The 27930-nt window shown below is 36.8% G+C and overlaps 1 protein-coding gene and 1 pseudogene across 3 annotated transcripts in view; both read left to right on the forward strand.

Moving 5' to 3' along the window:
- Positions 1-27930, forward strand: part of CDC123 (cell division cycle 123) — a 71327-nt gene that overhangs the window by 22146 nt on the left and 21251 nt on the right. For all 3 annotated transcript variants that reach the window (XM_006776162.2, XM_006776164.2, XM_006776163.2), the window contains 5 exons: positions 10796-10891; positions 13175-13281; positions 23499-23547; positions 25819-25894; positions 27237-27359. In XM_006776162.2, the coding sequence (XP_006776225.1) occupies positions 10796-10891; positions 13175-13281; positions 23499-23547; positions 25819-25894; positions 27237-27359 (451 nt within the window). The remainder of the gene's footprint in view (positions 1-10795; positions 10892-13174; positions 13282-23498; positions 23548-25818; positions 25895-27236; positions 27360-27930) is intronic.
- Positions 4789-5343, forward strand: LOC107185046 (annotated as a pseudogene).

Raw genomic sequence — 27930 nt, forward strand, 5'->3', positions numbered from 1 at the left:
GGGTTTTTTTTGCAATTTTCCCAACACCATTTATTGAAGAGAATGTCTTGACTCCATTGTATGCTCTTGCCTCCTTTGTCAAATATTAATTGAGCGTAATGGCTTGGTTCAATTTCTGGGATCTCTGTTCTCTTCCATTGATCTATATACCTGTTCTTGTGCCAGTACAAGGTTGTTTTGAATTCAGTGGCTTTGTAGTATAACTTCAAAATTGGTATTGTGATCCCTCCAACTTTGTCAGCAGGGCTTTTGTTTGCTAGGAGTGATTTGATTACTGCTTCTATTTCCTCAATTGTTATTGGCTTATTCAGATTTTCTATTTCTTCCTAATTCAGTTTTGAGAGATTGTATTTTTTCTAGGAATTTGTCCATTTCATCCACATTGTCCAGCTTCTTGGCATATTGTTGTTCATAGTATTTTCTTACAATCCTTTGTATTCCTGTGGTGTTCAGTTGTTGTGTCTCTGCTTTCATTTCTGATTTTATTTATTTGGATCCTCTCTCCTTGTTTCTTGATTAATCTGACTAATGATTCATCAATCTTATTTATATTTTCAAAGAACCACTCTTGGTTTCATTGGTTTTTTTTGTATTGTTTTTTAGTCTCTAAGTCATTTATTTATGGTCTAATCTTTATTATTTTCTTCCTTCTATTTGCTCTTGTGTTTTCTTACTTTTCTCTAATTATTTAAGTTGCAGAGTTAAATAATTTATTATTAATTTTTCTTGTTTTTTGAGGTAGGCCTGTAGTGCTGTGAGCTTCTCTCTCAGTACTGGTTTTGTTGTTGTGTATTCATTTTCATTTGTTTTCAGGAAGTTTTTGATTTCTGTCTTTATCTCATTGGTAACCCGTTCATTGTTTAATAACATGCTATTTAGCCTCCATGTGTTTAAATGTTTTTGAGTGATTTTTAATTTCATTCCATTGTGATCTGAGATGTTTTATATGATTTTCAATCTTCTTGAACTTGTAGATACTTGTGGTCTGTCTTTGGGAATGACCCATGTGCACTTGAGAAGAGTGTGTATTCTGCAGCTTTGGAGTGAAATGTTCTAAAATGTTTAAATCCAGCTGGATTCAGTGTGTCTTATAGAGTCAGTATTTCCTTGTTAATTTTTTTTCTGGAAGATCTACCCAGTGAAGTCAGTGGGGTGTTAAAGTCTTCTACTATGACTGTACCATTGTCAATCTCTCCCTTAAAGTCCTCTAGAAGTTTTAAAAATATATCTAGCGTCTTTATCTCATTGGTAACCCGTTCATTGTTTAATAACATGCTATTTAGCCTCCATGTGTTTAAATGTTTTTGAGTGATTTTTAATTTCATTCCATTGTGATCTGAGATGTTTTATATGATTTTCAATCTTCTTGAACTTGTAGATACTTGTGGTCTGTCTTTGGGAATGACCCATGTGCACTTGAGAAGAGTGTGTATTCTGCAGCTTTGGAGTGAAATGTTCTAAAATGTTTAAATCCACATGGATTCAGTGTGTCTTATAGAGTCAGTATTTCCTTGTTAATTTTTTTTCTGGAAGATCTACCCAGTGAAGTCAGTGGGGTGTTAAAGTCTTCTACTATGACTGTACCATTGTCAATCTCTCCCTTAAAGTCCTCTAGAAGTTTTAAAAATATATCTAGGTGCTCCCATATCGGGTGTATATATGTTTACCAGTTATATCCTCTTGTTGGATCTATCCCTTTAGTATTATGTAGTGTCCTTTGTTGCCTCTTCTTATGGCCTTCATTTTGAAGTCTATTTTGTCAGATATGAGTACTGGTACCCCAGCTTTTTTTTCATTTCCATGTGCATGGAAACATTTTTTCTGTCCCTTCACTCATCGTGTGTGTCTTTTGTTCTGAGGTGGGTCTCTGGTAGACAGCATGTATTTTGTTGATGTTTTATTATCTATTCAGCTACCCTGTGTCTTTTGATTGGAGCATTTAATCCATTTACATTTAAGGTTCTTATTGATAGGTACTAGATATGAGTACTGGTACCCCAGCTTTTTTTTCATTTCCATGTGCATGGAAACATTTTTTCTGTCCCTTCACTCATCGTGTGTGTCTTTTGTTCTGAGGTGGGTCTCTGGTAGACAGCATGTATTTTGTTGATGTTTTATTATCTATTCAGCTACCCTGTGTCTTTTGATTGGAGCATTTAATCCATTTACATTTAAGGTTCTTATTGATAGGTACTTATGTATTGCCATTTTAATCCTGTATGCTTATATACCCTCTCTCTATTTTTTTCCTCATTACAGCAGATCCCTTAGCATTCCTTTTAGTGCTGGTTGGTTGGTGATAAACTCCTTTAGCCTTTTTTTGGTCTGGGAAGCTCTTCCTTTTACCATCTATTTTGAATGATAGCCTTCCTGGATATAATAATCTTGGTTTCATGTCCTTGCTTTCCAATACCTTGAATACTTCATTCCATTCCCTTCTGGCCCAGAGAGTTTCTGGTGAGAAATCAGTTGACAGCCTTATGGGATCTCCTCTGTAGGTAACACATTGCTTTTCTCTTGTTGCCTTTAAGATTCTCTCTTTGTCTTTAAGTTTTGACATTTTAATTATGATGTATCTGGGTGTGGGCCTGTTTGGGTTCTTCTTTCTTAGGACTTTCTGTGCCTCCTGAACCTGTGTGACTTTTTCTATCAGCAGGTTAGGGAAGTTTTCTGCCATTATTTCTTCAACCTTGTTCTCTATCCCTTGCTCACTTTCTTCTCCTTATGGGACACCTATTATGCAAATATTGTTACTTTTCATATTGTTCCACACCTCCCTTAAGCTGTCCTATTTTTTAATTTTTTTTATTGTTCTCTGATTGTATGACTTTTTCTACCCTATCAAATACTTCACTGATTGATTCTTGGCCTCCCCTAATCTGCTGTATATTACTTCTACTGTATTCTTTATTAATGCTATGTCATTCTTCATAGATACTATATCTTTTCTCATGCTGTTTAGTATCTTTGCCATCATTATTCTGAACTCTATGTTGGATACGTTTCTTATTTCCATTTCATTAGCTCCTCTTCTGGAGAATTCTCTTGTTCTATCATTTGGGGGTTACATTTTTCTATAATATATTTTTTAATAAAATTATATTTAGCTCTGCCTGCATGGCTCAGTGGTTGAGGATCCACCTATGAACCAGGAGGTTATGGTTCAATTCCTGGTCATGGCACATGCCTGGGTTGCAGGCTTGATCCCCAATGTGGAGTTCATGGAAGATGACCTATCAATGGTTCCTTGTTATCATTGACTTTTCTATCTCTCCCTCTCCTTGTTTGAAATCAGTTTTTAAAAACTATATTTACAGGAATGAGTGAAGTAAAAAATATATCTCTGAGAATATGAATGAAACTTCTCATGTCTTGAGATAATAGAGAATGATTCTATGAAATACCCTAAAAATAAATGTAAAGGCACAATAAAGAAAACTAGTTTTAGGGGGGGAGAGTGTGTTATATCACTCTAAATAAGATACTTTTGTTTAATGAAAGAATTATTTCTAGCATCCAAGAAAAAAAAGTAGAGGTGCCTAAAGTGCTATATTTCCTTAGTTATAAAGACCATGCCAACATATTCATAAAGGGAAAGATTTATTTTTTTAATTTACTGATTTTATGGAGAGAGAAGGGTAAAGGGAAAAATAGAAATTTATTGTTCTCCTTATTTAAGTATTCATTGGTTGATTCTTGTATGTGCCCTGACTGGGCATTGAACTTGCAACTTTGGTGAATTGGGGTGATTCTCTAACCAACTCAGCTACTTGGCCACGGCCAGAAAGAGAAAGATTGTATGTTTTATTTAACTCTCGATATCATACAGGTCAATTTTTATGAAAATTCTATTCAGTATAGCATACTTGTTAGTTATGTACCATATTCATGGCACTTGATTTGATTCCTGCTATCATCCTATATAATAAAAGCCTAATATGCAATTTGACCGAATGGCAGAACAACCGGTCACTATGAAGCGCACTGAGCACCAGAGGGCAGATGCTCAACACAAGAGCTGCCCCCTGGTGGTCGGTGCCCTCCCACAGAGGGAGTGTCGCTCAGCCAGAAGCCAGGGTCACGGCTGGCAAGTGCAGCGGCGGTGGAGGGAGCCTCTCCCGCATCCAAGGCAGTATTAAGGAGCAGCGAGCCAAGTGGTAAGGAGCAGCAAGCAGGTGGGCAGTAAAGAGCGAGGGTTCCCAGACTGCAAGCGTGATGTCCACCTAAGCCAGCAGGCAGACATCCTCCGAGGGATCCCAGACTGCAAGAGAGCGTAGGCCAGGCTGAGGGACCCCGCCCCTCTCCCCGCGAGTGCACAAATTTTCATTATCGGGCCTCTAGTGGAGGTTATGAACCAGCAGGGAAAGATGCCCCAGTTTGGGCGAAGATGACAAAATACTGTCAGAACAAAGAGAACAATTAGAATTGAGGGGCTCTAGAGGTACTTAAAGGGAGAAGTAACATTTGATCTGGCCCCTACAAGTGGTAAGGATTATCAGTATCAACTCATGTTTTTACATATATATAGATAGCTGTAGAAATTAATAATATACATGTGTGCATATGTCTTTTTACCAAACTCTTTGGTAAGTTCTAGAAGTAATAATATATGATATCATGGTAGCAATGAGCATATCTAGTGCCCTGATCTTGGATTCTTTATGCCATTTTCCATGGAAAGGAATCTAAGCCCCCTGTAGAAACTCAAGACTGAGGGTAAGAAAGTAAAGATGAGCATGTAGCAATTTGTAGTCAGAAAGTAAAGATGTATGATGCTCTGAAGGAGACATGGAATACTAACAGCCTGCTAAAGGGACTACTTTTGTTCTTGTTGAAGTGTGCAGCATTGTAAAAGAGGCTATAGAACGTGCCATCAGTGGCAGTCCCTATCAGTATAGCAAAGTGAATCAGTGGATCACAAATGTAGTAGAACAAATTTCTTTAAATGTATTTTTATTGATTCCAGAGAAAAAGGGAGAGAGAGAGATAGAAACATCAATGATGAGAGAGAGACATTGATTGGCTGCCTCCTGCACGCCTCCCACTGGGGATCAAGCCTATAACGCGAGCATGTGCCCTTGACTGGAATCAAACCTGGGAACCTTCAGTCCGTAGTTCTGACGCTCTAGCCACAGAGTCACACCGGTTAGGGCAAAAGTAGAACACATTTTAAACCAACTCATCAAGCTGGGAAAACCATTTAAATGAGACCTGTGTAATTAAGCAAAAGAATGGAGCAGGATTACAGCAAGTTCTTGCTTCTGGGAGAGTTATACCGATGGGAGCTGCACCGTGTGATGGGAGAGCAAGACTGTCATCAGCACCTTTGGATTGTCCATCTGACCTCATCATCCACCCAAACTCTTTCTCCTTTTGTTTCAACATTTCTTCTATCTTCTAACCACCAGCCGTGAATTCAGTGAACACCTTCCTCATTTTCTTTGTTTTTTGTGCCACTCTCAAAATATAGAGAAAAAAACCCAAATAACGACACTGTTCTATGGTCAGCACACCCTCAGTCAGAGGAATCGTTCACCTTAGGCAGTCAGAAGCCAGAGTTGTCTTAACTCTGAATATCTCTGTCTAAAGATGCTAAAAAACTCAAATCTGCTAGTGTGAAAGTCTTTCTACTCTCTGAAGTGATTCAAACACACTATTTTTCCATACTTCGTGTGGATATATTATTTGTTTGAATATATTATTTCAATTTTTAAAAAAGGAAGTGCTCAAAGAATGATGGGGACATGACAAAAAACAACCAGAAGTAAGCTTCAGTGGACTCCCACTGGCCAAATATTTGAGCATCATAATAAACATTGAAAGTAATGGAATGTATTTATTGATTAAAATTAGATTCCACGATCCCACACTGACAAAAATGATTAAACTAAATGAAGTAGAGAGGAAAGCCCTTTATCATAAAAAAGGCACTACTGTAGAAGAAATCTAATACTTGTAAAATAAATGATATAATTAGGAACCAGCATTTGGCAGCCGTCATAGTAATAATTGATGGGATAGATGTTAAAACTACTGGGTGAATATTTAATGAGAAAGGATAATTGCATATTCTTAAATTATTGCACCAAAATTACTTATTAGTTTCAAAAGGAAAAACTAACTTTACAGTGGAAAGACTTGACAGCCGAGTACTACAGGTGATCCTTGTCAGGATGGACAGACTTACATTGCTTGCTTTCTGATACAATGCACATCACCTGCCAAAACCTGAATCCAATCATGAGGAGACATCACAAATCCATCATTTTGGAAATTCCACACAATAACTGCCCTATAACCTTAAAAAAGTCAAGGTCATGAAAAATAAAGAACAGAGAGAAAAACTATTATAGATTAAAGGAGATGAAAGAGATATGATGACTAAAGGCAATGCACAATTCTAGATTGGATCCTGGGTCAGAAAAAAATGTTTTCTTTTGCTGTAAAAGATATTTTTAGGACAGTGGGTACATTTTGAATAAGATCTGTAAGTGAGAAAAAGGTACTTATCAGTGTTAGCCCCCTGGTTTTAACAATTTTGCTAGGTTATGTAAAATAATGTTATTTTTAGGAAATATGTATTGAAGTATTTTGGCGTAAATGGGCATAGTGACTTCAACTTACTTTAAAAGAGTATAGGGAAAATGTGTCTTATGTGTAGATATAAATAAATACACAACACCTACATGGTTATATATTGAGAAGGAATTGAGGGGAGAATGATAAAGCAAATGTGATAAAATGCCTGGGTGAAGATGAAATTTTGTTTCTCTTTTAATGCTTCTAAAAGTCTGAAATTATTTTAAAATAAAAAATTAATTGAAAAAGTGATTGGGTTTCACTAGATGTTGGGCAGGGAAGACATTCATGAAAGAAGAACACTCTTAGGGGAATGTGAGCCAAGATCCAAAGTGGAAAAATACAGGTCTTGGTGAATGGTAATTGTCCATTAGCGTAGATCAGAAACATTGAGCCCAGCTGGCGTGACTCAGTGGCTGAGCATCTACCTATGAACCAGGAGGCCTCGGTTCAATTCTGGTCACGGCATATGCCAGGTTGCAGGCTCAATCCCACTGGGGGGCATGCAGGAGGCAGCCAGTCAGTGACTCTCATCATTGATGTTTCTATCTCTCCCTTCCTCTCTGGAATCAATAAATACGTAAAACACACACACACACACACACACACACACACACACACACACACAGAAAAAAACAGAATTAAAAATAGGGTTGGGGGAGAAGATAGGTAAATATCAAAAGCACAGTAGTGTATTTCAAAGCTAAAAGTATATTGTATGACAGCAGTTATGTTAAAATTTTGAAATGTTATATTTTAAGGGCAGACACATGTTTTGTAAGTATAAAATAATGACTACAGAAGAATATGCCCAATTACTAATGATGGTTGCCTTTGGGGAGAGGGAAAGATTGTGAAGAACAAGGAGGTAAAGCTTCATTTGTATTGTACTGTTTTTTCCCCTTAAAAAATGTAAAGGTCTGGATCAAATTATTGAATATTTGCCAAATTGTTGAGTGTGTTAATATTTTTTTGTGTATTGAAAACATTCTATGGTTTAAAAATTTTTTTTAAAGAAATACCCTTTCTGAATGGGTGTGGTACAGGGGTGTGCTGGTGGATAAAGTTGGAAAGATAGGTGAGTCCAGATCACAGAAAACCCAGGGATATGATTAAAGTATGGATTTTTATTCCACTTATAATGGAACCTTTTCCATGACAACTGAGGTGTTATGCAAACTTAAAATCAACTGGAGCAATGAGCTTAAAAGATTCCTGTTAGTTAAATTAGTTGTAAGATAATTTTCAGAAAAAGGTAGAAGCATGACTTCCCTATAAATATAAAATTCTTTAATACACTTTGCAGTTGAACTCATGAGGGAGTCAGTTATAATAACTGATTCAAAGAGAACCCAAAAGCCCTGGCCTGGTGGCTCAGTTGGTTAGAACATCATTCGGATTTGCCAAGGTTTTGGATTTGATCCTCATCAGGGCACATAAAAGAATGAACCAATGAATGCATGAATAAGTGGAACAAAGCGATGTTTCTCTCTTTTTGTCTGTCTCTCTCTGTCTCCCTTCCTCTCTCTCCCTAAAATCAGTAAATAAAAATTAAGCCCTGGCCAGGTAGCTCAGTTGGTTAAAGCATTGTCCCAATACCCCCAAGGTTGCAGGTTCGATCCCCACTCAGGGCAGATAGAAAAGTCAACCAATGAATGCATAAAAATTAGTGGAACAACAACAGATCAGTGTTCCTCCCTCCCTCCCTTCCTTCCTCTTTCCTTTTTCTTCTCTCTCTGGAGAAAAATAAAAAATCCCTGGCTAGGTGGCTCAATTAGAGCATCATCCTATACACCAAAACGTTGTGGGTTTGATTCCTGGTCAGGACACTTACCTAGGTTGTGAGTTGGATCCCTAGTTGGGGCATGTACGGGAGGCAACTGGTCAGTGTTTCTCTTTCACATTGATGTTTCTCTCTCCCCCTTCCTTTCTAAAAAATTAATATACATCCATAAGAAACACTTTTCATTGTTACTGCTTACCTACAATTTACCACATTGTAAAATAGCTGGAAGACTAAGCTAGAATCAGTTAACCCAGAAGGGAGTGCTATATGTAGACAATACATAGTTTTCCACTGAAGCACAAATTTTTCTCTACAATGCATAAACTTTTTATAATTTAAGTTGATATTAGGGTTCTTGTAGCAGGATTTCTTAAAATTGAATAATTTGAAGACTTAGGGAATCAATCACCTCCTTTAAAATGTAATACATAAATTTAAGGCAGTCCTTATATGTTAAGTTTAATGGGGTGGGAAAATTAAATTTTGTTATCTTTGAAGATTGAATCTCTTCAGATTGTAAATTTTGTGTAACTATGCCATTTGTTGAAATTATTGCTAATGTAAGTAAGTGTTTTTGTGAATAGAGCTCCTGGGAAGCCAAGTCAGCAAATTCAGGGGCTTATAAGGAAATTATTGGCTTAGCATAAATGGTAATTTCTTTTGATAGGGAAAGGCAAATGGAAAATTAAGGACTCATTTTGAAAGCCTCTCGCTAGAGTTTAATTTTATGTATCTAAGCTGAAAAAGTAAAACAGAAGATATAGTGGCAGGCTGTTGAATAACTAAAAGATGCTGCTAATTAGTTTAGAGGTCATGTTCATCAGTAGCCAAAAAAAAAAAAGTTTGTCTGACCTGCCCTTGATCTCTCTGATCTTTTCTCATTAGCCTACTGCTTAAAGTTACCTTCTAATTATATATTTCCATTTTTTAAAACTTACTTTGTTTGGCCTATTTCCCAGATTCTTGTCACAGTTTTCTCTCTGTCATAATGGGTTAGATCTTGGAGATGAATATAAGCCAACTAGAGGCCTGATGCATGAAATTCATGCAAGAGTAGGCCTTTCTTTCCCCAGCTGCCAGCACTGGCTTCCCTCTGGCACCCGGGACCTGGGCTTCCCTCGCAGCCCCAGCTTCGTCCTGAATGAAGTCTGGTCTAATTAGCATATTACGCTTTTATTATTTTAGATGACTTTTCAGCCTTTTTCATCTCAAGGTAGGTGCACATAAACTAATTACTAAAACCCTGTGGCACACCAAAAATATATTTTTTTCCCATCTGACCAAAAAATTAAGTATAATTTTGATTAATTCACTCCAGATGGCTATTATGTTGACTGTTGTATTTTTTAATTTGACAGTCGGAGGGAAAAGAGGTCAATGCCCCTGATTAAATAGTCAGGTATTGCTGTTTTAAAAATTCTTGTAGCACATCAGTGTGCCTCATGCAGTATGCGCAGCACACTGGTTGAAAATCACTGGTATAAGCCATTTGATTTATTTTGCAGTATGTAGTTTAGCTAATTTCGCCCCTATGGAAGAACTTATTATTACTGAATTTTTCAGAATTTGCAGCTGCCCAGTAGATGGCAGCATAAATTAAGGGATACCTGTGACTTTGTTGAGTATCTGTTAATATCTTTGTGTTCTGTCTTTCCTGCAGGCTCCACTTCACATCTCTCATTCTCCTTTTCTGTACTTTATTTTTGTGTGTTCCTTTCATAGTGACATAGGCGTGAGGCAAAGCATACTAATCGCATTAAGTTCCTTCACAACAGTAGTTCTATCTACTTCCTGGCTGAAATGACACTTAGAATGTTTTAGTTTCTTACTTGTATAAGATAGGGATTTTCAAATCAACCAAAAAAGAAGGAACACTTTAATTTCACCAAGATCCTGTTTTTGAGCTTCGTTTATATTAAAACTTGTCAGGAAATAAGTAGTGTTTAAATACAGTTTTATCACATAATTTATTCTCATTCTCATGAACCCTTTGGGGCATTTATCCAAGAATCTGTTCCTGCAAATGAAAAGGCTTCTGGACCTTTTAAATGTCAGGAGTTATTTCTGAGAATTGGACTGTATGTACAAGTGATACTCCATCTATATCTTTTCACTTAATAAATACTGTTTTATGTAGGTGTTAAAGAACCAATAATTTCTTTCCTCAAATCCCCAGGTGCCTTGTGACATCTGTCTCTTTAGTTTATGGGTTTTATTTGTTTTGGAAAGTGACATTTGGGCACGTTTCCCCTTTTTGGCAGATGTTATTTGATTATGGATTCTGTTTAACTGAGTTCAGATTTCTGATAGTGATTTATATTCTGAATTATTTTTTAACACGCTAGGTAGTTTAACCTTGAGGTTTTGATCATGTTTTCTATATTTATTGTGATGATATTGACTTGTGCAAATAATTTCTTTTCTCTTTAGGCACCGGAATTTCCTGAGTTCACCACGACAGTCCAAGAAGCTATCAATTCCCTTGGCGGCAGTGTATTTCCTAAGCTTAACTGGAGTGCCCCAAGGGTAGGTCACATCAGTAAATCTCTCATTGTTTGAGTATTCTTTGCTTTGCTATTCATTTCATTTTATGTCCCCACAGAAGGGCTCATTACATTCCTAAGTCTAGGGAAAATGCCATGGAATTTATTTTTATTTTCCCTTGTTATTTTATTTTCCCGATTTTGTAGTACACTTTCCTGGCTCTGTAAAGTACTGTACATTTTGCCAAAAGACAGTTTCAATCTTTTGTGCTGCTGATCATGCTAGAAATATGAGAAAATCTATGTTGTGTCCTTTTCAAAACTTTAGCTGTTCAGTTAAACAGAGATATTTCTCTATTGAAAAGGAATAAAATTTAAATGTCACAGGATCTGGAAATAGAGCAGTTTGAGAAATCAACTGATACCTTCTTACGTTGTTTTATTATTTTAACATTTCATCAACAAGATTTTTTTTTTTAAGTTAGGGTTTGTGGAAACATTTACTATTTTTCTAATCCAACAGAAAACAATTGTATGACAGCAAAGGTCATTGAAAGAATCAAAGACTTCTTTGCATTTTTAGAAATCATATCATGCTTATCTTTATTCTAAAATGAATGAGATTTATTTAATTTAATGTTTATTCTCACTTATTAAAGTTAGTAACATATATACATTGTTTAAATTTTCAAAAGCCCTGGACGCTTTCTTAAAAAATCAGCAGGTCCTGACATGCTTTGCTTCACCATTTCCCATTCCTCAGAGGCTTTCAAATATTTTAGTATATTCTTTTGTTATTTTCTCCTACTTCTTTATTCTTCAATGTTATGTATTATTAGCTTCCTACTCTGGAACAGAAATTCAACTTTTATCTCTGGTTCTCACTATTTCCTATTCTACTATTCTCATCATAGCAATATACTTTTTATTAGATTAGTGTTCAGGGTTTCTAATATTATGATTATGCAAACACTATGTACACACTTGATATATACTATATTATAGTTACTTATATGTTCTTATTCAATATTTTGTTTTCCCTGGAGTTATAATTGTCTTGTTTATTTAGTTGCATGGTTTCAGTGTATATACTATCATTTTAATGGAGTCAAATCTCTGTGTTCAATATACATTTTAATCAGAAGTTCTTCATCTTTTTCAATGGGAAAAATTTAAAAGAAGTTACTGAAACTCATTTTTACTATATATATATATATATAAGCAGTAATTTGAATCATTCCTTATTACTGAACTAGGTTGAGGCTTTCCACTTAAATTGGATAAATTATTTGTGGTTTTAAGTTACTCATTTGTTCTTATTTATTGAGTGCCGACTATGTACCAGTGTTTTTCCATATTGTAGATAGTTGAATAGTTTTTTAAATAATCATTAGTTTTCTCAAAATTATTATTATTTTTTTATTTTTAAAAAATATATTTTTATTGATTTCAGAGAGGAAGGAAGAGGGGGAGATAGATAGAAACATCAATGATGAGACAGAATCATTGATTGGCTGCCTCCTGCATGCCCCCCACTGGGGATCGAGCCCGCAACCCGCAACCCGGGCATGTGCCCTTGACTGGAATTGAACCTGGGACCCTTCAGTCCACAGGCTGACGCTCTATCCACTGAGCCAAACTGGCTAGGGCTCTCAAAAATATTTTATTGTCCTGTGTCTGATCTATCTATGGGAGAAGTATGTTTTTAAATTACAATTATTTTGTCATTGTTAGGCATGTTTCACTAAGTTTTGTGCCTATTATGCCTGATATTCTTCTTTTGTTTTGTTTATATGTATGATTCATCATTTAAAATTGTGATGGTTCAGAATATCTCACCACTTCCACTCTCCCATATTTGATAGACTTGGGTCTTAAGTGCTTTATTATCAAACTTCAAGTGTTCTAGCTCTCCCGAAACAGGAAGAAGATAAAGCGATCTCCTTTTTCTTAGAGAGTAGTTGGTCAGCCTGTTTATTTACACCTCTGTCTTCTAGCCCAAGAGTTAGCATTTCTGATACCTTACCCACCTCCCCCCACCCCTTCTTTCATCATTACCCAGAAAAACCTAGGAAAATGCTTTGCCTGAGTTAAAAGGGTGAGGGCTTTAACATCTGTGTTTATAACTGAGTGTCAACATGCAATGGTGATGCTATTCATTGTTCAGAAGTGTAATTGACATTTGACAGTATAGTTAAATTCTTACCTGGCTTTTTTCTTTAAGCCCTTGTAGAAGTAAGCATTATTAACTTGGTATACAGGCCTATGATTCATTCATAGTAACTAATTTGGCAAAATACTAAGTTGTATGTGTTTTATTATTTAGGATGCATACTGGATAGCAATGAATAGTTCTCTGAAATGTAACACCCTCAGCGACATCTTTCTACTGTTCAAGAGTTCTGATTTCATCACTCGTGACTTCACTCAACCGTAAGTATGTTTCTTGTTCTCCATGTCAGTAGTTTCCCTATTTCTGAGATATTTTCTGTAGATGAAATTTCATTAGACCTAGAACTATTGTAAACAGCAGTTCCATGTAACAATCTATTTCATATTGTCAAATGACCTCTTAAAGCAAACCTTTTTTTTTCCTTTATAGAAATTGCTATACAATGAATATTCCTAAATAGGCTTTCTATATATCTACCCATTAAATGTTCATATTATAAAACTAGTATATAGATGTCTAACTGCTGTGCTTTACATCAGAAATTAATATAAAATAATACTGAATGTCAACTGTAATTTTAAAAAAAGATAAAAAACCTCATCCCCAGTATATGCATATCATAAAAAAACAAAATTAGGAACTATAGCTAAACAAAAACAGGAAATGTAAAACTATCCATGATCTCACCACAGTTTAGTTTGATATACTTAAAAAATCTTATCTACACATATGTACATATATATATATATTTAACTGTATTCTAATTTTTTAAAACAAAAACGGAATCATATAGTTCATATTGTTTAGTAGACTGCTTTTGCACTTGTAGTGTATAGCAAACATTTATATGTGTTATTAAATACTTAAATGCATCATTATTCTAAATTACCTTACTAATATTCCTCTGGATAGTGATGGCATAATTTGTTTGACCAATCGTCTATCCTTATATACAACTCTGCAGTGAATATGTAAATCTTTGTGTACTTTTCTAATTTTTCTCTAGGATAAAGGAAAATGTCTACAAGTGTAATTGCTGTTTTTCTTGTCTTGAGTCTGCTCATGTCATGGTAGGCAGACAGCACAACTGTACTGTTGAGCTGTGGGTGATCTCTTTATGCTTCTTTTGTTCTGTCATCAAATAGCAGTTATTCTTCTAGATTTCTCATCCTACCAAACCAGTTATCTCAACTAATCTTTAAACTGACCTCTAACATAAAGCATACCACAAAATTTAGAAACTTAAGCAGCTGAAAATATTGTATATGCATGCCATTTCTTCCTCATCCATGCAATTTAGTTTTCCTGCCCATTCATTTATTTTAGCTTCAAATTCTTTTTTGAAGAGGAGCCTGGCAGGAAAAAAAAATAAATTTACTACATGTCAGTTATTCATCAATTCTTTTGCATCTGAGTTTGCAGCTTGGGCATATGGATTTAGTATTCATTAAAGAAAATGAAGTTAAGTAATAATATTGGTATTAGGTGTATGGTAGCCCTTGTTTTAGTAATAACGCAGTAGCATTTTTATTCTAGGAGATAGCCTCTGATTAGAGGAAGTCGTGACTATCTTTTTTCTGATATAAAGCCTTTTGACATCTAATGGTTTAAGTAAAGAGGTCTTGAAATGTTTTACATTAAAAATACTGTCTATTAATTCATCAGGTCTGGATTTTTGTGTACCTTTAATATTAGTTGTAGTGAGAGTATGAGGAAATCTTTTTCTTTCCAAAAATAATTGTAAACCACTTTTAATTCCCTGTGACTATTGGTTTTCTAAATCATCTTTCCAGTTTAATGATCTGTCTCTTCTTTGCCCATCTCTCCCTTTTGTCTTACATGAATTTAACTGTGATTCCAGTGGAAATATGAGTCAGTTGTTTTGCATTTTGTACCTTTTGACTTTTACATGGGAAAGAAGTTAAGTCATCAGGTGAATTTGAAGCCTTGAATTAAGAATGTTTACCCACAGAATACCATCCTTCTCTTCATATAAATAATTGGGAGTTGGCAGGATCTAATGCCAAGCACTCAGTTTTCAGCCCAGTAGCACTATTTTTTTTTAAAATATATATTTTATTGATTTGTTACAGAGAGAGAGGGAGAGAGATAGAGAGTTAGAAACATCGATGGGAGAGAAACATCGATCAGCCGCCTCCTGCACATTTCCCACTGGGGACGTGCCCGCAACCCAGGTACACACCCTTGACCGGAATCAAACCTGGGACCCTTCAGTCCGCAGGCCAATGCTCCATCCACTGAGCCAAACCGGTTTCGGCAGCCCAGTAGCACTATTATGTCATCCTTTTCTGGAAATGCTTGTCAGTAGTCAATTACAGAACAACTACTAAGTCTAATCCTATATAATAAAAGGCTAATATGAGAATTGTCCCTTTGACTGGGGGTTCAACCAGGGGGCAGGGACAGCTGGCCAACTGCCCGTGGCCCCTCCCTCTGGCTACCCTCATCCCCAGTGGCCCCCCCACCTTGATCGGGGGCAGGCCCAGCTGGCCAACCACCCATGGCCCCTCCCTCTTCTGGCCCAGCTCGATCAGTTGGGGCTGGGCTGGCTGGAACCCACCTGTGCATGAATTCATGCACCAGGCCTCTAGTTATAACATAAAAATCTTTATTGATAGGACCTTTAATGAAATATAAACTTTTGTCACAGAGTTCTTTTAGGACCCCTTAAAGATTAAATTAAGAGTATAATTCTTTAAATTGGATAGGACAATGTCAGTGACTTAATCATTTCTTTGATCAGTTAGAAAATTGAAGCCTAAATCTATCAGTAATTTATTTTAACAAGCTAGTTAGTAGAAACAAAACCAGAATATAATTTCAACAACATCATTCTAAATGTTCTCTGTACTTTTACTTAATAAAGTTATGATTTCTCCTTTTCAAAATGCTTCAAATTAAAATACAACAGAATAGAATAAAATATTGTAATATATAGTTATAGGTATGTATAAAATTGTGTAATATTATGAAAGTGAGATTATGTTGTTTATACTATTTTGGGACTTGCCTTAAAAAACCCCACAAAGATATTATCAGGATTGCAAGTTAACAGAAGGCCAACTAAAAATAATTTACACATACAGGATTTTTAAAAAGATATTATTTAACAAGAAGCCTGCCAATGGCATTTTTCTAGGTTAATCTGTAGCTTGTCATGGTTACCAGGGACCAGACTCCTTTAGTCTTTCTCTGCTGTCATCCTTGGCTATTGGCTTGGTATTTGGGTTTCTTACCAAATGGTTACAGGATTGCTGCTATAATTCCAGGTATCTCATAAAGACATGACACTACCTGAATAAAAAATACGGCATATTTCCTCTCCTTTGTATGTGAGCAAGTAAAGCATTCTGGAAGCTTCCCAGGATACTTCCTATCAGGCTCATTCTTTGCACAGTTACCCAGCCTAATCCAGTAGCTGGCAGAGGGAACAGAAATGCTGTGATTGGTTTAGACCAGGGGGCTCTCAAACTTAGCAGGCATAACAATCATCGGGGGAGTCTGATAAAACACAGATTGCTGGTCCCCACCCCCAGAGTTTCTGGTTTAGTAGGATGGGAGTGGTGCCCAAGAGTGTAATTTCCAACTTTCCCAGTTGATCCTGATGCTGCTTTCCAGGCCCTCGCCACGAGGACTACTAAAGATTAGTCAACACGTGTACCCCTGGGGTCCCAGAGGGGATATCGGACCTCAAGTTCTTCCTGATAGGAACAGTCACAACTCTGTTAGCAAAGATGAAGGTTGGGAATAGCTAAAGGGTAGACCTTCAGTTTTGTCTGAAGGTCATACATCACTTTGAATGTTTCTTGCCACACTCTTGCTGATTAAGTACACCTATTTTTCCTGTTCCTCAATTGGCTGTGAGGACCAGCTGTGACTATAGTGGGAGAGCTGCTGTGCAGGAGACAGCCTTATGAGGCAGGACTTGCTTTCAGTGGGGCTTTGGTGCTCCCTGAGTCTGCCCCTTGAGTGTGTTGTTTATGAATGTGAAGAGTTGTAATCTGGTATGGTCTCATACTGACCACTGGGTACACCGGCTCTTGGGTCTCCAAAGTCAGCCACTGCCTGGGGCCATCCATCAGGAGCTACAGAGGGATTTGCCGATTCCTCCTCTTTGTATCAGGTTTGGAAGTGCCCAGATGAGGCCCAGCTGTGGAGCAAGGCAGGCTGGTGCTGGTACCGGGTCTTGGGCCTTTTATTGAAAGATTTGGGGCTCCCTCACCCAGCTTCAGCTTGTTTGACAGGTTTTTAGCCTGAGAAAGGACAGACCATTCATATGCAAAAGCCACAGCACACAGCTTGGGTGGGATTGTAAATTGGGTGGGGCAGGGTCACAGAGAATCACCAGGGCAAAGCAAACAGAAATGGCTGCCAGTCATCTCTGTCTAGAAGAAAGTCGTCCCTGAGTTCCTGCCCCATGCCAGACTGTCCAGTTTCTCCCTGTATGTGTCTCGGTCCCCCAGAGCCTCACCCGGCACTGGAGCTCAGAGGAAGTGGGAGCTTGTAAATTCAGTTTGTGGTGCCAGCCTTTTAAGAGGAGCGGTGAGGGAATAAATAATGCAAATGTTTTAAAATATGATATGACTGAAGAGATTTCTTTGTTTCTATTAGTATAGTCATATTTTCTGCTAGTATTGTTTCTGCTAGTATTCTCAATGTAATAAGTAGCCTTAATTTAAAGATTTTTTTAAAAACCTGGACTGTTAGGACTATATTAAATTTATATAAGGATCATAAAAGTTCAAGTGTTGTTAGTACTCTTAATTATCTCACTCATTTTTGCTTTTTCAGCTTACCTTCTTCAGAATGTAAATGGGATATAAATATCGACATACAACATTCCTTCCGTATTTGGACTGGGCTCTTGAAAATATTATTGTTGACCTTTACATTCAGTTTTAACTATATGGCTCTCCACTTTATTTTCCTTTCAGGAATGATAACTTGGCCATCTGGTTAATCATCTTAGTAAGAAGAAGCCTTGTCCAGTAACTTCACAATGCCACATATGTGCGCACTGCTACCTTGAAATTAGTCAAGTTTTAAAAATAACATTAAATGCTAAACCAATCAACACTTTCTTTTATATGATAATAGAAAGCAACTATGTATTGTAATATGTATCTTTTAAAGTAGCAGTAAGGGTTAACCAAGGGTTGAAATCATAATTTGTAGGAATATAGAAACATGAAAAAATTAGATAACAGAGCATTTGAGATCTTGTTTCCCGATATTGTCCTCAGTTTGGTTCAAGTAAGTGCTTATAAAAATTAAAAAATATTAGGTAGTGAAGCTCTATGCTCCTTTTGGTTTTCCTATAGCGTTTTTAAAATAGGTAGATAGAAACCCTTAATCTACCTTGTTCTTTATAGAATACTATTTTAATAAGGACTATCTGCTATTATCAGATTTACAAAAATATGGCTTCCACATGATTAAAATCACATTTCAGAAATGAAAGTGGTAGTAGTTCTGTTGCTACATTAACCATTGGGATAATGCGATGTTATTTTGTTTATTCGAGTTACTGTGTCATTTCTCTCCTTTCATTTCTCTTATTTGTTTTAGATACATTTAAATTAAGAAAAGAAAGTCAGTCAGTTTTATCATGATCATGACTATTGGTTATTTGGAAGCTAAAATATTAACTTTTAAAGTGAACTTGAATTGACTTCTTAGAAAAGTAACACATATGTACTTTATACTTTTATATATTTTTTAAATTCTTTTAAAAAAATTTTTTTCCCATCCCTTCACTCTCTTTGTATGTGAGTCTTTTGTTCTGAGATGGGTCTCTTGTAACAGCGTATATTATGTCATATTTTTGTATATCCTATGTTTTTTGATTGGAGCATTTAATCCATTTACATTTAAGGTTATTATTGATATGTATTTATTTATTACCATTTTAATCCTGTATGCCTATATTTCTCTCTCTCTATTTCTTCTTATTACAGCAGATCCCTTAGCATTTCTTGTAGTGCTGGCTTGTCTGGAAAGCTCTTTATTTCACCATCTATTTTGAATGATAGCCTTGCTGGTGTAGTAATCTTGGTTTCAGATCCTTGTTTTTCATTACCTTGAATACTTCATGCCATTCCCTTCTGGCCTTTAGAGATTCTGATGAGAAATCAGTTGACAGCCTTACGGGAGCTCCTGTGTAGGTAACAAATTGCTTTTCTCTTGTTGCTTTTACGATTCTCTCTTTGTCTTTAAGTTTTGACATTTTAATTATGATGTATCTGCGTGGCCCTTTTTGGATTTCTCTTGTTGGGACTCTCTGTGCCTCCTGAACTTGTGTGACTTTCCTTCAGCTGGTTAGGGAATTTTTCTGCCATTATTTCTTCAACCTTGTTCTCTAGCCCTTGCTCACTTTCTTCCCCTCCTGGCACTCTTATTTTGTGAATATTGTTACATTTCTTGTCTCACATCACCCTTAAGCTGTCCTTCAGGTTTTAATTGTTTTTTCTTTTTGGTTCTCTGGTTGGGTGATTTTTTTCTACCATGTCTCCTAATTCACTGATTTGATCCTCACCTTCCCCTAATCTTATGTGTATTCATTCCAGTGATCTTTATTAGGGGTCTGTCATTCTTTATTTCCCACTGATGAGCATCTTTGCCATCATTATTCTGAACTCCATATCTGATAAATTTCTTATCTCCATTTTGTTTTTTTCTTCCTCTGGAGAATTCTCCTGTTCTTTCACTTTGGGCTTGTCTTTTTGACTACCTGCTTGGATTTGTGTCTGTGTATTAGGTAGATCTGCTATGATATCCAATCTCCAGTGCAGGACAATGTCAGATGCTGTTTCTGACTGGCTGTGAGTACTTTGTTTGGAGCTATCAGCAATTCACAGCTTGTGGCTCCCACTGCTGGGACTAGGTGCCTTAGGAAAGGAACATGATGGTACTAGGGTCTGCTTTTGCTAGCCCTGGGCCCAGAAGGCGATCAGGCAAAGCCTCAAATTCTCCAGAGATCCGCTTCTGTCCGCAGACCAGTTGACACTCAGTCTTGATTAGCTTCAGGCTATGGACCACAGAGTGGTATGAGAGGTTTTCCTACAGTGCCAGGCAACTGCCTTCCCCCAAGGCAAAAACCACTTGGCTAACAAAGGTCCACAGAGAAAGATGTCCTCCATATTGTGAGGAATGACTCAGCACACGAAACCGGGGTGGCTTCCTCTGAGCTCTGACCGCAACTCTAATCACACAACTCTCCTGGACTCTCCTCACACAACTCTAATCCACTCTGCCCTCCCTCTGCCAGAGCCCATGGTGGGTAGCTGCACACTTAATTTTTGTGCATTGGCCCTTTAAGAGGCTGCCTGCATTTCCAGCCATCTCTCCCTGGCAGACAGCAACCCTGCTGCCTTTCACAACCAGATGTTATTTGGGCACCTCTCTCACTTATGGTGCTCTGGGACAGGGAGCCCAACTTGGGATTTAGACCCCAGGGTTCTCAGTGGGAACCCCTCACAGCTGAGATATTCCTCCGGAACTTCATCTTCTGTCTGTGGGATCCTGTCCAGTGCTTTTGTGCCTCCACACTTCCTGTCAGTCTCTATAGGAAAAAAAGCAGTCTCCACTTTCCATCCTTGGTTATTAGGGTTCTCTCCAGCTAGTCTTCAGTTGATTTTTCAGGATGATTTTCTGTATTTTAGTTGTATTTCTAGTTGGTCCTGGAAGAGTTTCAGTGTAGTTTCTGCTTACTCTGCTGCCATTTTGGAATCTCCTTTTTTTTTTTTTTAATTGAAATTCTGAGAGCTTTATAACAGCAGTTCTAAGACCTTTAACCTTGAGGGAAGCAGTGCAGCCTGTGGTTTAGTGCTTTTATATGATTTCTCACCCTGGTATCGTCATTTTATAAATGTGGATAATAATAATAGCACTTCCTCATGGGAGTAGCAAGGATTAAGTGAGGCAGCAGAAGTAAAATGCTTCATATGGTGCCTGTTGACTAGCACAGAGACAACCCACTTTAACAAAGCACCTGCTGTGTGCCTGTCTTTGTGATTCAGATTATATTAGTCAGTGCCTCATTATTAGAATAAAAGTTCCTATTGCTGAGGATTTTGGTCAACCAAATAAATTAGAATTGCTATTGTTCGTAGTGTAAATCATAAATGATCACAGAAAATTCTAGCCTAATCAAATGTTCTGAGAAATTTAAAAGCTTTTTAAACTCACTTTTACTTGTGAATTACTTAAGATATTTTTAAAGGTATTTTTGTGTTATTTGTGTTTTGTTTTTATAAAAATGTCTCTTGACTGCATATTTTACTCACTCTGGAATTGTTGGTTTTCCCGAGGATTCAGTCTTCTGCCTGAAGTGATCATTGCTGCTTTCTGGACTTCAGCTCTTGTACCCATGTGATGATTACTCCCAGATAACTATCTTCAGCTCTCCTTCTTTTGACTTTCCAGTTGCTTACTGGACATTTCTGTGTGTTTCTTCCAGGATGTTTCTAACTCTACACATGCAAATGTAATTATCCTCCATATTTTCCTCACCTCACTTCTCCTGCTTTTCCTTGTCCTAGTGAATGGCATTCTCATAACCATCCAGCTAGTCATCAGAGCCAGACACCCAGAGTCATCCAGGCCTCTTTTTCCCTCATAACCTCACTTCAGTTAATCAAGAAGTAGCATTGACGCTGCCTCTGAAATGCCTCTGTGTAGTGCTTCTCTCTCTTTCCACTCCCGCTGCCTTAATTAAACTCTCCCCAGGACTATTTAAACAAGCTTCCACCTGGTCTTTCTGCCTTCTGGTTTGCCATCCTTTCCCCAGGCTACCTAGTACCATTGCCATAGTGATATTCCTAAAGCTTAAATGAAATGATCTTTGTCACATGTTTAGAAACTTCTTCTAGCTCCCCATCCTATATAACAAAAGGGTAAGATGTAAATTGACTGAACAGTGGAACAACCGGTCATTATGACGCGCACTGACCACCAAGGGGCAGATGCTCAACGCAGGAGCTGCCCCCCTGGTGGTCAGTGCACTCCCATAGGGGGAGCACCACTCAGCCAGAAGCCAGGGGAGCACAGTGGTGGTGGCAGGAGCCTCTCCCACTTCTCAGGCAGTGCTAAGGAGCAGTGAGCCCAGCTGTGAGGAGAGAGGGCTCCTGGACTGCAAGAGGGATCCCAGACTGTGAGAGGGCGCAGGCCGAGCTGAGGGACTCCCCTGAGTGCACGAATTTTCATGTACCAGGCCTCTAGTTTCTGTATAAGAAAGTACAACCTTTCTCAGTAGACAAACAAGACCCATCATTCCTTGTCCAAAATTTCTCCCCAACCTCATCTTTTGGCAGTTCTCCCCTTGCCTTCTACACTCCATCAGTACTGACCTTCAGTAGTCCTGTGATACTGTGTGACCCTTCTTACTTCCCTCTCTGACTAAACACCAGTTCCCTTTGCTTTCAATGCAGGCCCTTCTCTTCCTGTTGAATGAAGTTTTCTTGACTGTCTCTTCCCCTCCCCTGTCACAAGAACCAATCTCTTCTTTCTTTGTGCTATTAGAGCAGCGATTCTCAACCTGTGGGTCATGAATCCCTTTAGGGGTTGAACAACCCTTTCACAGGGGTCGCCTAAGACCATCGGAAAACACATATCTAATTACATATTATTTTTGTGATTAATCACTATGCTTTAATTATGCTCAATTTGTAACAATGAAATTGGGGTCACCACAACATGAGGAACTGTATTAAAGGGTCGCGGCATTAGGAAGGTTGAGAACTACTGTATTAGAGTATTTTTATTTATGTTTTCAGTGTTTTTAAATCCTTCATCCACCTGTTAGTCTTTCCCTCTCAGACTAACCTCCAGGTCAAGAGACTGTTAATCTTTTTAGCATTCCCAGGGCCTAGTAAGGCTTAGGCATTGGTAAACATTTAATAAGCAATATGAAAAATTGTTCATTAAAACAAGGATTAGAGGAGGAAGCAATATACTTAACAGAGGAATGACTAGTTCTATCAACTATTTTTTAAGTGGCATTTGGGAGAAAGTTTAGATTAACTCTGTGTGACTTTAGATGGCAGAGTTGATGTCCATAGAGACTTCTGCATCATTCCTAAAGAACCCAGTGAGAAATGCAAACCAGCAGTGCCATCCTGCCTTCATTTGGAATCCTGCAGTTGACACAATTTAGGTTATATTCCTGGCTTGGTTGCCAATTTGGTCTTTACTGGGTCTTATTTTCTTCGTTTGTTTTTGACAGAAAAAATGAAGATTATACCATAGTCATCTAGTGGTTTTGAGGACTAAAGAAACAATATTTCAGGGAGTTAGGCCTGACATCAAGTAGTGCTTAATACATGTTCATTGAATTCAAATTATTCTTCTGTTTCTAGATACTTTTAGTAAAACCTAATCTCACATTAAATATAAGTTATGTGTGTGCATAAACTGACAATATTAAAAGATATTCAATTACATTTTTTCCCTCTCAAAGATTTATCCATTGTACTGATGATTCCCCAGATCCTTGTATGGAATATGAGGTAAGAAACTTTTTAAAAATCTGAATGAAGTTGATATACCTACATGAAGAAGTATTGAGAACTGCTATTCTTTGGATTAATTTATTTAGGAACCTAGGGTCATTGAATTTTTAAATGTATTAAATATACATATAAAAATAAAGATTCTCTTTCTATAGAGTGTATGTAGACAAATATTGTCTCTCAGTATGCACAGGGAATTGGTTCCAGGACTCCTGAGGATGCAAAAACCTAGTTTGAAAAGCCTAAAAAAAATATTCTTAGAGTAATTAAAATGAAAAAAGATGCAAGCAGAATCCTATGTATTATGTGCTCTTGTCTGCATATATCTAAAAAGATTTATGCATACACTATATACTCACATATTCCTAGAATACTTCTGAGAGATATATGAGAAAATGACAACTCTGCTCGCCTCTGAGAAGGACAAAGCGGTTAGATGGGGAAGATTCACCTTTTTGTATTTTTTTAGTCAACCACAAATGTAGTAGTACCTGTCCAAAACATTATTTCAATAACGCTATGCAAATTTTCCAAAAATTTAATATTAGTATGCAACAATTGCTTATTACCTTTTTTGCTTAAATAAAGTTACCAGGGCTATAAAAGAATATATGCCAGCATAAGCTTTTAATGGATAAGAACAGTGTAATATTTTAGTTTTGGGTTCTTTATTTAATAATTAGGTTCTTTAAAAATAATTTGACACATTTAAAGCTTAACCTAGAATATACAATGATGAAATTTTAAATCAGTGCATTTCAGCCCTAGCCGATTTGGCTAGGTGGATAGAACATTAGCCTGTGGACTGAAGGTCTCGGGTTTGATTCCTGGCCCTGGCCCAATCCATGTGTCTCTCTCACTTCAATATTTTCTCTCTCTCTCTCTCTCTCTCTCTCTCTCTCTCTCTCTCTCTCTCTCTCTTTCTCCCTTCCAAAAATCAATAGAAAAATATCCCCGGGTGAGGATTAAAAAACAAAAAAAGAAACCAGTGTATTTAAAATTTCTAAGTCATATTTTAACCATGTAGTTTTTTAAGAAAAGCAAGTTATAAAAAATACAAAACTACAACGAAACATGAAACTGTTACCTAGATATGTCCTCAGTATTAGCATTTGAGGGTGTGGGTGTGTGTGCGCGTGCGCGCATGCGCATACACACTTCATAAAGCCATTTGCGTATTGTTTTCCCCCCACACTTATAGCATACTGTGGGCACTTTCTTAGTTCATTAAATATTATTTTTATCATGATTTTTAGTGGCTACTTATTTTACATATTTACTCTTTTATTTGGCAAATATTTCCTAAGCATCTGCCATGTATTACATACTTGTGCTGGAACACAGAAATGAATTAATTTCTTGCCCTTAAGGAACTTACTGTTTAGTAGGGATGCGATACTTATATCAAATTATCATATAACAACATGGTATATATGCTTGCTAAAGAATGTCATGCACAGTTAACTTTGGGAAGAACAGGATGTGGGGAGGGAGAATCCTGAGTCCACTGGGGGATTTGGAATGGCACGGAGAGTAATCCAAGTTCTGTCTCACAGGTTTTAGAGGGAAAAGAGCAGTATGACAGGATAAGGGAGGCTGGAGACACTAACCATTTATTACAGTTAATGTTCTCCAAAGAACATTTTAAAACAGACTCAAAGCATACATTTGTCAACTGTTCTACTTATAAAATTGTAGCAATTCAATAATGTATAAGTAGTATACTAAGTAATAATTACAGTATTAAGACCCATATATGACTTGGGTCACTGATATAATTGTTGTTTTTTTTTTTTTAAATAATGCCAACATCATGGAAGGGTTATAGTGATTCTTTGTGTAATAAGCCATAATTATAATTTTAGCAGAGTACGTGTTATGGAATGATGTTTAAGGTAGATAATTTGAAATTATTGTATTTTTTATATTCTTAAAGGAGAGAAGAACATAGGAATTACAGGGCCACTTATGCCACAGCAGTGATAAAACTTGACTTCATCCTTGGGGGTCTATATTATATCGGACCTCTCAAAACAATAAATGACAAAGATGCATTTTGTCATAAAGAATTTAACACAATCTCCTGCTTATTAGACTAATAGATCACAACTCTGTTCCCTGTATCTCACATTAATGTTTTCTGATACCTCCTTTTTAAAAATATTTAATAATGGCAAGTGTTAAGACAGTCTGGATATAAATTTGTCTATTAGACTAGTAAACATCCCTTGTGATATAGTTGTGTTACATTTTTTCCTTTTTCTACAGCTTGTTCTTCGAAAATGGTGTGAATTAATCCCTGGAGCTGAGTTCCGATGTTTTGTCAAGGAAAACAAGCTTATTGGTAAGTTCTTTTACCCTTGAAAGTAATTGTTTAAAAAATACAAGCTTTTGATGGAAGGAAATTTCTAGTAATTAGGAGAGGGGTAGCGATCAGTTTTTATCTCAGCCTCTTCCTCTAACCAGTCGAACCGACTTTGAAATGCTGAGGCCATTTTCAGTTTCCTCAGAACATAGTATTGTCAGTTCACCATGTCTGGATTCTGGGTTGAAAGTGAGGGTCCTTATTTCTCCCAATTTAGGATATGTCTAATGTTACCTGCTGTCTCTTTGAGACTGTACTAAGTATTACTAGCTTTACACTGCTTATTTTAAGCATCATAAAAAGTCAAGTTATTTTCTATTATTGGAACACTGTTTATTATTCTAACAAGAGAAAATATGTGGACAAGTAAGTGCGTTATTTTAAAAGCCACCCATTTTCTTTCAGGTTATTTTGTTTGCTATGATTAAATTAAATATGAAAGATAATTTGCCCTCTCTTTTTTTTTTGTCTGCATGTTTTTCATGAACTAAAATTTATCTTCAACCAAGAAAAGTGATTTGAACAAAATCAAATCAATATTACTTATTTATTGAATATGATGTTGGCATATATTAGCTTACTTAAAAGAAACTTGATGTGTTGGAATTTATCATAATATTAGGTATTCCTGAAAAAGCTGCACTTTAAGTACAGCTAAAGAAGGGAGCATATTGGCATATGATTAAGAAATTGGGTGGAAGCCCTTCTTTTAGAACACAGAACTTTTTTCCTAGGCATAGAGCAAATTGAGGGAGTTCTTCCAATAGTCTCTTTAGTTTATTTAGAATAATATCAACAAATCACTCTGAAGAAAGGAATGTTTACTTTTCCATGCCTTGAAACATCAGGGTTGTGAAGGCAGGATAGCATGCATGAACAAGAAAAGTAGACTGCTTCTATGAAGTACAATATAAATATTAGAGACATATAGTGAAGAATATTTTACGTTTTCCCAAAGAAAGTGCAAAAGAATAGCAATTTATAGAGAGTTCATTGGAAAAATCAAAGAAAAGCAATTGATTATGTGTGCAGGGTAAAAATTGGATCTTTCATTTTTTTATTTAATAGGCATATTTATGGCTTTGAATTTTTCCATTATATTAAATAAAAATAACTACTATTTCTAAGGTAAGACTGCATGGCAGTATGGAACTATAGGATCCATATAAGCCTTTACAGCTTGTGTTTCTATCGTTAAATTAGTATTCTTCTAATTGGTCTTTTGATCTACTTTAATGGTTCTGTCAAGAAGAGTTTAAATCATATTTTGGTGTTTTCTGAGTATTATGTATTAATGGAATATAAAATACTTTCTTGCCAGCTATTTCTCAAAGGGATTATACACAATACTATGATCATATTTCTAAACAAAAGGAGGAGATTTGCAGATGCGTACAAGACTTCTTCAAGAAACATATACAGTATAAATTCTTAGATGAAGACTGTGAGTATTTGTTAATGACTCATTGAAATGAAATGAAATGCATAATGTTAATGAACCTTATCTCACAGTGGCACTTATTTTAAAACTAGAGGCCTGGTGCATGAAAGTTGTGAACTGGAGGCGAGGGTCTCTCAGCCTGACTTGCACCTTCTCGCAGTCGGGGATCCCTTGGGGGATGTCCGGCAGTCAGCCATCCCTCTCGCAGTCCAGGACCCCTCTCTCCTTACCGCCCGCCTGCTTGCTGCTCCTTACCACTCGACTCACTGCTCCTTAGTGCTGCCACAGATACCGCTTTTGGTCACTGCTCCTTAGCGCTGCTGTGGGGGTGGGAGAGGCTCCCGCCACCCCCGCTGTGCTGGCAGCCACGTAGCTGTAGTTGGTTCCTATTTATTTATTTATTGCTAAATTCTAGTCCATTTCATGCATGGGTATTCTACAACTTGTACATCTATCCCCTGCTGATGGATTGTCTCCAGTTTTTGACTATTGTGAATAATGCTGCTGTAAAGATTTGTATTCAAGTCATTTTGTGGACATATGTTTATTTATCTTAGGAAAATATTACCAGTGG

The sequence above is a fragment of the Myotis davidii genome, unplaced genomic scaffold (genome assembly GCF_000327345.1).
Source record: "Myotis davidii unplaced genomic scaffold, ASM32734v1 scaffold749, whole genome shotgun sequence".
NCBI lineage: Eukaryota > Metazoa > Chordata > Mammalia > Chiroptera > Vespertilionidae > Myotis > Myotis davidii.